Source organism: Barbus barbus, assembly GCF_936440315.1.
Source record: "Barbus barbus genome assembly, chromosome: 19".
Lineage (NCBI taxonomy): Eukaryota > Metazoa > Chordata > Actinopteri > Cypriniformes > Cyprinidae > Barbus > Barbus barbus.
The window spans coordinates 4493573-4504033 of record NC_136747.1 but is presented as its reverse complement, the minus strand read 5'-3'; the positions used below and the strand labels follow the sequence as shown (position 1 = coordinate 4504033).

Genomic DNA, 10461 nt, shown 5'->3' with positions numbered 1-10461 from the left:
TATAGGGCCCTTGCCAAGTGGCCAGGAATTTGCAAGCGGAGGTGGGGACCAATAGCATTACCCGGTCACCCGGCTGGAACTCTCGGGGCTGCGCTGGCCTGTTGTAATGGCGTTGTTGCGCTTGTTGAGCCTTGGCCATATGTTCCCGCACTAATGGGGTGACTCGGCCGCATCTCGTTGACATGCTCTATAAGGGACCTGTGCGGGGTGGGCTGCTGGTTTTCCCACGCCTCTTTGGCCACGTCTAACATGCCCATTTTGACGTCCAAAAAGCAGCTCAAAGGGGTGAAGCCGGTGGACGCCTGTGGCACCTCCCGTATACCGAACAGTACGTAGGAAAGCATCTGGTCCCAGTCTCTCCTGTCTTCGTCCGCCACTCGCCGTAACATCTACTTTAATGTTTGATTAAATCGCTCCACCAAGCCATCTGTCTGGGGGTGGTATAAGGAGGTGCGCAGCTGCTTCATCCGGAGTAGGCGGCAGAGGTCGGCCATTATGTGGGACATGAAGGGGGTTCCCTGGTCGGTCAAGATCTCAGCTGGGATCCCCACCCGGCTAAACAGGAAGAACAGTTTGTGCGCGATGTTCTTGGCTGTGGCTTTTCTCAGGGGCACGGCTTCGGGATAGCGGGTGGCGTAGTCGACGATGACCAATATGTGTTCATGCCCCCGGGCCAACTTTGGCAACGGCCCTACCAGATCCATCCCGATGCGCTCGAAGGGCACCTCTATGATGGGAAGGGGAATGAGTGGAGAGGGGGGGGGGCGGCGATTTCGGGGACGTTATCTGACAGGTCGGGCAGGCTTGGCAGAACTGCCTAACTTCGGCCTCCAGACCGGGCCAATGGAAGCGGTCCCTGATCCTTTGCGTCGTGTTCTGCACCCCTAGGTGTCCCACCGCTGGATGGGCGTGGGCCAGCTGTATCACTGCCTGCGTCTTTGAGCGGGGCACCACGAGTAAGCGTTTTTCTCGTGGTGCCTCGAGTAATCCTCGGCCAGCTTGTTTACCTCAACCAGCTCCAGCGTGTTGGACGGATTCCGCATCGCGACGGCCTGACGAAATGCGCGGGGAAGAGCGCGTAGGAGGCGATCGACGACTACTCGTTCCATTACCTGGGCGGCTGTTGGGGCTCCCTCCAGAAGCCAGTGTTGAGTGAGGCGCGTGAGATCTGTTGCTTGCGCCCGTGCCGATTTTTGCGGCTGGTACACCCAATCGTGGAACTGCTGTGCCGCGCAAATAGGGGAGAGAATTTCCCGCTTCACCTCATTATAATTCGATGCGATGTCGGCCGGCAGGCTAAAGTACGCCCTTTGTGCTTCGCCGGTTAACAGTGGTGCCAACGCGCTCGCCCAATCCTCTGGGTCCCAACCCTCCGTGACGGCGGTGGTTTCAAATAGTTGTAGAAAAGCCTCTACATCGTCGTGCACGGACATCTTTTGCAGTAACTGGGCTGCCTGCCGCCGGGGATCAGGTAATGGAACATTCTGGTGGGCAGCCGTCCGGATTTCGGCGATCTCCAGGTCAGTCTGGCTCTGTCGAGTGGCCAAATGTTCCACGAGCTGGTGTTGCCGCAGACTGACCTCCGTGAGTTGCCGAAGGAGCTCTTCCATATCCTAGGGGGCGAGGAGGGTAGGAGGTTTCGCCTGGTCCACACACTAGGAAAAAAAAAAAGGCTTGTGAGAAATATTGGAGGTCGGTGGTCGAGGAGCACAGGACAACGAGAGTTCACAATCAAAGCCCTGGAGGGTGGTTTATTTACAAACAGTGCGGGTAAAGAAGTGAAGATCGGTGCAATCGTGCTCGGCGTGCATTCAGGTGCTTCTTCGAGGTGTGGTAGCTCTTAGGCTGGCTGGGTCGCCTACACACTCGTCTCTGCAATAAAGATGGATAAAGCAGTTGTTAGCACGCTGTCTTCGGGAGACGAAGCTCTCCTGCCTCACTGGCTCACACGGCTTATCTGGCCGTGGCCTAATGGGAACAGGTGCGGCCACTTCGGCCGTAATGAGCGGGCGCAGGTGTTCCTCTTGTGTTTCCAGGGCAACGCTGATGATTGCTCGGGACGCTCGTCACAATTAAAATTTGATTTGATCAAATAAATGCAGGCTTGGTGACTATAAGTGACTTCTTGCAAAAATGTTAAATAGTAATGTATCCAATCTTTTGACCTATAATTTTGTTCCCCTCATATTGCCCCTTTTTTACATTTGAGCCCCTGCCCCTGGGGAACTCTCTGCACGGGGCCCTGACAAGCACCCATGAAGATGGAGAAAACACCGAAACTAAGCCAAAACACGGAAGCCAATCTTTCCTCCTCATTCCAGTTTCTTATTAAACTCTAAAAAGTGAGCAATGATTGGTTGAGAGACGCATCGCGGGACTAACGGACCAATCAGACGGCGCTACAGAATAATCGCTGAAGTAACAAGCCAATCAGATGACAGCCTGGTAACTGCGCCGATGGGTTTGGGTTTGGAGAGACAGCTTTATAACTTTGCATGCGTCTTGACTGATATCAAAGTCCCTAGTCTTTGCTTATATCCACAGCTCAGTTTACGGTATTGCGTTGCATTCCTATTTATGTTCTTGATAAAGCGATTTATGAGTCAGTAAGAGTCTCTGGCCTTTGATCCGCTCTAGATGGCTTCATTCATTCATTCGTATGACATTTACACAAATTTATATCTGATATCACGGTGCAATACTAAATGAAATATTCAGATGTATACAGTAGGCCTACTTGTCAAAATGAAGGTATTTGATTTTTAAATGTTTTAATCAATAATACTCAACAAGGCTGTATTTATGAGCTCAAAACAAAACAGTAATATTGTGAAATATTATTAGAATTTAAAACAACTGTTTTCTATTTAAATATATTGTAAAATGCAATTTATTCCTGTGATCAAAGCTGAATTTTCAGCATCATTACTCCAGACATGTGACAGTTCAGGTTTGCTTTACGGGAATAAATTGCATTTAATAATATATATTCACAAATAAAAAATAGTTATTTCAAATTGCCATAAAATTTCAAAATATTACTGTTTTTACATACTGCACATTTATATTGAATAATTCAGCAGAATAACTGAACAATGACAGGCAAATCAAACAGCATCCCAGGGACATATTTACAAGGTAAGCATATCCTCTGAATTATTTATTTATTTATTTATTTATTTAAGAGATCACTTAAACTATAGTTATGAACAATGAAATGTAGGCGAATTGATGAAAAAAACCCACTGAATTACAATAACTCATAAATTAAATAATAAAAACACCATTAGCAACAAGCAAATGGCCTTCTGCCCAAATTCTGAGGCGGCATCTTTCCCCAACGGTTTCACTTCAACTTATATAACAAAATATACAACAAAATATAAAGTCATAAATACTGATGTTCAGAATAAATGTCAACCCAGATTCACATCAGTCAGTCATATGTAATTTCCACATGTATTCTCATTCCACCTTTACACTACAGTTAACAGATGCATCTGATTATTATGAATCTAATAATATCTAATAAAATCATGCAAACATGTAATATGGATGTAAAATAAACTGCATATGTCAGTATACTGGACATTGAATGTTTACTCAAAATTGTTACATTAAAATCTACAAAGTTTACACAATAAGTTGTTTTCTCAAATATTATAACAGTAAGACAAAAATATTCAGGTAAAACATGGAATAATATAATCTTACTTTTCAGACAGTTTCAGAGATGAGGAAACTATATCAGTTTCACTGATGATTGACCACAAACATAAAACCCAGGATAGAGCGTCTGAGTGAATGTGGTCTGGACTGAGTGGATGAGGTTCATTGTGTCAGAGACGCTGTAGAAGGACAGAGTTCCTGCACTGAGATCCACATACACTCCTATTCTCCTGCAGCTGGAGCCAACAGGGAGTTCAGTCTCTTTATTATTGTGACGGAATGAGAAACTGGAGGGAAAGCAGTACAAACTCCAGGACTGATCATTATATCCAAACAAACACTCATAACCAGGTCCCTTCCTGCTGATGCTCTTATATGACACTGATATAGACACACCACTCCCACTCCACTCAATCTCCCAGTAACAGCGTCCACTCACACTCTCTCTACACAACACCTGATAACTATTAAATCTGTCTGGATGATCAGGATACGGCTGAGGTGTGTCAGTGTAAGTCACCACTCTGTTCTCTTCAGACAGACGGAGGAGTTTATATGCAGTGTTTGGATCCAGAGTGAACTGATGGGAATCTGATGAAGATAAACACAAAAAACTAACTGTAATCAGTGGTTGTTAAAGTTAAACTGTTAAAAAACTCTTTGCTCAGACTGAAAAAGTGATTTTTTTTGGAAAATAGATTAATTTTATTTGGTTATGCTTTTCTTTTCTTGTACATGAACACAAATGCTCACACATTCACATGCAGGTCTACAATTCACACACAAGCACAGAAAGCTGCAGATATCTGGACAGAACAGACAAACAAGTCAAGCTGCATTTTCAGAAAAGTACTGGATTTGTTGTATTGTTGCTATGATGATCAGTCAGTATTAAAGTATGAATGAACTATTGGGCAGCACGGGGCACAAAGTAACACAGGGTCAGCCTCAGAAGTCACTCCCACGGAAACTTTTCTGGAAACACTTCAGGAATGTCGAAGGCTGTATCCGAAATCGCCCCCTATACCCTCATTCACTATTCCCTACATTAGTCCACTCATATAGTTCACTTGAAGGAGTGAATGAAAACGAGTGAGTGAATTCGGAAGGACTGCCGTTTTTGCAAATTATGTATATTACATTATTATGCATATTATGTATAAACCCTAATAATCAATTTACAACTAATTTTTTTATTACAGCCGAAGTCGTCATATGACTGGTTGAATTAAACCGGATTTCCGGGAGACGCGAGTGTCACGTTTATTTTCGGTCCGGTGGCGCCAAACTCATTCACGAAAGAAGAAAGCTGGCTACGCGAGACTAGGAATTCAAAACTGAAAAGTCTTTTGAAGATATCGCTGAACATTTATTTTAGTAACATGATTTTCTGGCTTAAGAAAATTTCTCATCTCAGTTTTTATTAATTTAAAATGAGACAAATCAGCTATTATTTTAATCTCAAATCTGTTATTTATCAGTTTAGATGCTTGGATAACTAGCAGAAGACACTAACCGGTTTTAAACTCCAGCTGTTCAGATACAATCTGTCCTGCCGTGCTATTCTGTGACATTAGCGATGTAAGATTACTTTAATACATTCTAATGAGAAACAGGTCAATAAAGACTGACAATCAATGTTTAATGTTCAGAAATTATTATTTCAGGACATGTAAAGCACTTTGGCTCGTTTATATGGGCCGTCCCAGGCATGGCTGCAATATGTTCAGTCAAACTCAAAACTCAGATTACTTTTCATTCTTAAAAACACCATTATTTTATTTAAAATAAATAATGATTTTATTTTATTGACTAAATATTTTAGTTGGTCTTGTATATTTTTTTCATAAGATCAGAACACTTTAAGCTGTCAAACGTGCCCCTCAGATGTTACAATGTACCCCACCTACGGGGCATGTTGTCACATTTCACTTACAATTTTTGAAGGTAAAAATAAAGAAAAACGTCTACACTGTAATTATGAAACAAAGCGTCATATTTGTACTAGACAAGTGTGAGATTACTGTGAATAATTAAATATACTCTGAACCCCATGTGAATTTACACAGTTTGAGAAAGTTAAAAAGTGTTACTCTGTGCCCCGCTCTCCTCTATTGGACATCAATTTATTATCACGTTATTTATTTGTATGTTGGTTTGTACTGATTTTAAGAAAGTAACTTAAAATTAAATGAGTGTTAATCAGTATTGCAGTACTTTATGAAACAGTAAGCAATAATAACGTACTGAGTGTAAATTATAAATTATAATCACATCAAAAATGTCCCGTGATTTACCACCAATGCCACGTGAGCTGTTGTCAGGAGATCATGTTTTGTAATGTTGTCCAGCTCAACCAAACGTTGGCTGGCGGAGTTACTGTAAATAGCCTCCAAGAAGGCAGAGTAAGCTGTAAGTAAGTTGATTAGAACCTTAGGGAAGTAATTAGTAAACTGCAATATTCTGTAATAAATTTGCCTAAACTGCACATGATTAATAAAAACACTGATAATGTTTTCTGTCACTTTAAACTAAACTTACTAGATGAAGTATCTCAGTGTGTGTTATTGTGTTTGTTAGTGACTTACATTGTAGGAAGTCCTCTCTGGTCCTGGGAACAATGTTACTGTGAGTGACTGAGAAAATAACAGATATAAACACAGAGAGAAAACGATGCCTGTATCCATTCCTCAGACATTTCTAACATTTTCATGATAATATTAGATGCTGTTTGTCTCATTACAGACAGCAGATGAATCTCTAATATTTTACCAGATATCTTTTTCATCTCCTCTTTGCAGAAATCCTCCAGTTTGTGTCTCAGCTGACGGACAGATTCTCTCACAGCATCAAAAGAAGAGAGGAAACTGACAGAGATGTTTTCTGTAGATTCAGGAGGAGCTGAGAGAGACTGAAGACTCTACAGGAATAACAATCAATAAACCAGAAAAACATCTGATTATTAAAACAAAGAAATTATAAAATAATAGTGAGTGCAAAGAAATAGTAAATAGAGTGAGAGACATTTCTGGTAAAAGTTCACAAGTCTCTTGTTCCAGCTTCCAAACATGACTGCCTAGAAAAACACCTGCTTTCTTTCAATTAATTCCTCAATAATGTAATGTTTAGCTGCCCACTTAAAACACTGCATTAAATAATATGTGAATAAATATTTACTGTGTCATGATGCATCATTGAGAGAAGTTTAACCCTCTGGTCATCCTCACATTATTTTTTATTTTTTATTATTATTTTATTGAAATGAATGTATTATATTTTAGTTAGATTTTTTAGTTTGTTTTGTTTTTAATATTTTGTATTTTCAGGTTTGGTTAAAGTTTATAAATTATATTTATGCAGTAATTATAATTAATTTATTACCTCTTAACCACTGTTTGAGCAAAGACCTGAAAATTACATTTCTATCTGAAACTAAAGACACTTGGCTTTTAATTTTAACTTTTTAATTTTTTTATTTTTTGGTGTGTGTTCATGTAGCAAGAGCCAAAACCTTTACCAAGCTTCGTCCCATTCCAATAAAGTACAATAATAATAATAAACAAACAAAATATAAACATTATTGGACAAAATGATCTAAGAGTACCAGAGGGTTAAACATGCTTAAGACTATGATTTTAATGCTTAATTGGGCAAATAAAAGAGTCATATAATGCGTATTGGTCTCTATTATTAGCATGTTTCATCAGGTCACCTCACTGCTGCAGAGTACCTGACTGAAACCAGTTTTACAGTAAAAACAACATCACGAGACAATATTCCTGACTACATTCCCAGCAGCAGAATGATTCTTATTCAATCAGTCAATCAGTGTGCTTCAGATAATAAATGTCAGTTAATTAAAGTAAATCTAGTCGCTGTAACAGCAGATCTTGCTAAAGTCTACTCAGTTTTTTTTCTAGATCTCTGTTACCTGCAGGAAATGGATGTGATGGTCTGTGTGTGAAAGCTGCTCCAGCTCAGTGTTTCTCTTCTTCAGATCATCAATCTCCTGCTCCAGTCGCTCCATTTGTCCTTCAGCTCGACTCACTGCAGTCTTTTCCTGATCTCTGATCCGCTGTGTCACCTCAGAGCGGCTTCTCTCAATGGAGCGGATGAGCTCAGTAAAGATCCTCTCACTGTCCTCCACTGCTGTCTGTGCAGAGCGCTGTTAGACACACATCACAATCAGCTCTTACTGCTTCCTCACAGCCTGAGAGCCACAGCGGCTTCAGTGGGACTGAAAGAGGAGAGTCAAACTGAGTCTCAAACTTCTCTTCTTCTCCAAACTCACCTTATGAGACTCCACAGCCGCTCTCAGCTGCTCAAGATCTTTCTGTCTCTGCTGGATTCTCTGCTGGATTTCACTCTGTGTCTCCTTCAAGTGTTTCTGGAGGAGAAATTAAAAGCAAACCCAAGACTAATTACATAAAACTATCACAAATTCATCATGTAAAAAGGTGCCTGTTTTCTTCATTACAGCGTTTCTCAAGAGTTGTAAAATCATTATATGAATTTAGGTTAGACATGAAGTCCTTTCACATGAAGGGGACATATATGATTATTCCTGAGCAGAGAACTTGAGCAATGTTACAAAAATGATCAAAGTTCAACTCCTGCTCAAATGCACAGAGCTGTCGTGTAGTAACACCCAATGGGAGAGTAGATCACATGATGCACCCATGATACAGCTGGATACTGCAGTGAGGAGAAACACTTGAAGTGTCAGCATTCATTTCAGTTCATACCTCTTTCTCTTTTCTCTCTGCTGCAGTTGATACAGTCTCATGGTTTTTATGTTCATCTGTCATACAAAGTACACAAACACATTGCTGGTCAGTACGACAGAAAACCTCCAGAAGCTTATCATGTTGATGGCAGATCATCTGCTGCAGTCGTCCGGTGGCATCAGTCACTTTGTGTCTCTTTCCTGAGCGAAACTCCTCATGACGCTCAAAATGAGTTTGACAGTAAGACTCCAGACACACCAGACAGGACTTGACAGCTTTGTGTTTTCTTCCAGTACAGATGTCACACTCCACGTCTCCAGGTCCAGCAGGAACAGCAGCTGCTAGTTTGGTCTTCTTCAGTTTCTCCACCACTTCAGCCAGCATGGTGTTTTTTCCTAAAGCAGGTCTTGGACTGAAGGTCTGTCTGCACTGAGGGCAGCTGTAGACTCTCTTCTGATCCTCTTGATCCCAGCAGTCTGTAATGCAGCTCATACAGTAACTGTGTCCACAGGGAATGGCCACTGGATCCTTCAGGAGATCCAGACACACTGGACACAAGAACTGCTCCACTGAAAAAACACCGGCTTCAGCCATTTCACCGTCTACAGCAAAACAGACACACAAACAACAGCTCAACAGCAGATCAGTTTCAGTTTCTTTTAACTGAGTTTCCTGGTTCTGTGTTTGAGAGACGTGTGCAAAACAAGTTTGTCTGTAAGTCTGTAAACTCTCATACTGAAATGTCCACTAGATGTCAGTCTCACACTGAAACTCAGAGTTAGTGAGAACACAAAGTTAGATAAACACCTTTACAAAATAAAAATACTAATACTGCATCCAGATTACTCAGGATTATTAGAAAGCTAAAGGCAGGAGAGTTTGATCAGGTTTGGAGCTAAACTCTGCGTGACAGTGGCTCTCTAAGACCAGAGCTGCTCTGACATTCAGAAAAGCCTCATGTTAAATAATTAGTAACACTTTAAAACACTGGTCCATTGTTAAAGAATAACTACACAGGAACAAATGAGTAACACACTAACGAACAGGAAACTCATGATGAATGAATTAGTGAGTAGTTCACAAGGTGGCTCTGACTGTTGTGATATTAGCAGTGCTGGGGAGTAACGAAATACATGTAAAGTCGTTACGTATTTAAAATATAAAATACCAGTAACTGTATTCCGTTATAGTTACATTTTAAATTTGTGGTAATCAAATTACAGAATGTGTGTGTGTGTTATTTACGAGCATGTTTAGCGCCATTATCGTGTTAGATTTAATATTAGAGAAGATGTATTACGCACTTCTAGCTTTCCACTTAACTTCAGAGATTCCTTTACATCTACACACAATACTGTTGACAAACTTTGGAATAAACACTAGCACTAATGTGTAATGTTTCAGTAAAGAGAGAGTTTTGTGACAAACTGAGTTTTATTCTATTTTCAGGAGGAACAGAAAAAGCATCAACACAGATTCTCTTCTGATTCCTGATCTACACACTCTCCTGGCAAGACTGTATCAATAATGTCAATTTTAAAAGATCAATATTTTTGTCACTCATTTCAGAAAGTGAAACCCATATATTATCTAGATTCATTACACATAGTGAAATATTTCTTGAAATGTTGATGATTATGGCTCACAGATAATGAAGCGCCAGCCCCTGCAGGATAAACACAGTAACACACCAGCACTGGATACAGTGTGAAATAATGACAAACAGCCCATGGTGAAGAGTTTCCCGTTTATTTTAGTATAGCTAACCTTTCACAATGTCATGCCATAATACACATTCATAATGACTTATACAGCATTTTCAATTTTAAGTACCTACACAGTATTACTTGCAAAATATCCGTTTTAGTTGTATTAAATGTGTGTTTGCCAATAATATAATTTCAAGCAAGTACTGAAACAAAATGTAAGAAGTGAGAGAAGTGTTTAGATTATAATGGGTAGTTAAAGGTTGGTTAGTTAGTAGCGCGCGGCTGCAGCATCATCTGAACAAACTGATCAAAACACATCAACATCAGCAGATCATATTCATTATGATTTCTGATTT

General features: G+C 40.5%; 1 protein-coding gene across 2 annotated transcripts; it reads right to left on the bottom strand.

Annotated features, from left to right (window-relative positions):
* Window positions 1-2764: 2764 nt before the first annotated feature.
* LOC306885333 (tripartite motif-containing protein 16-like) lies at window positions 2765-9072 on the bottom strand. Of its 2 annotated transcripts, none has more exons than XM_079441786.1 (6): window positions 8415-9072; window positions 7961-8056; window positions 7601-7834; window positions 6442-6589; window positions 6258-6305; window positions 2765-4260 (listed from the first exon to the last, which is right to left on the bottom strand). In XM_079441786.1, the coding sequence occupies exons 1-6, from the start codon at window positions 8988-8990 to the stop codon at window positions 3743-3745; spliced, it is 1620 nt and encodes a 539-aa protein (XP_079297912.1). In that variant the 5' UTR covers window positions 8991-9072; the 3' UTR covers window positions 2765-3742. The 2 variants fall into 2 exon arrangements, with proteins under 2 accessions (XP_079297912.1, XP_079297913.1); XM_079441787.1 differs by having other exon boundaries at window positions 3115-4260; window positions 7601-7822; window positions 8415-9069.
* Between the last annotated feature and the right edge of the window lie 1389 nt (window positions 9073-10461).

Bases quoted from the DNA above. Each gene is read 5' to 3' on its own strand.
- LOC306885333 (XM_079441786.1), bottom strand. From the start codon at position 8,990: ATGGCTGAAGCCGGTGTTTTTTCAGTGGAGCAGTTCTTGTGTCCAGTG. The intron at 8,057-8,414 runs GTATGAACTGAA...TTTCTCCTCCAG, and splicing joins CAGAGAGAAAAGAGAAAGAG to AAACACTTGAAGGAGACACA. The intron at 6,590-7,600 runs GTAACAGAGATC...TTATTCCTGTAG, and splicing joins ATCACATCCATTTCCTGCAG to AGTCTTCAGTCTCTCTCAGC.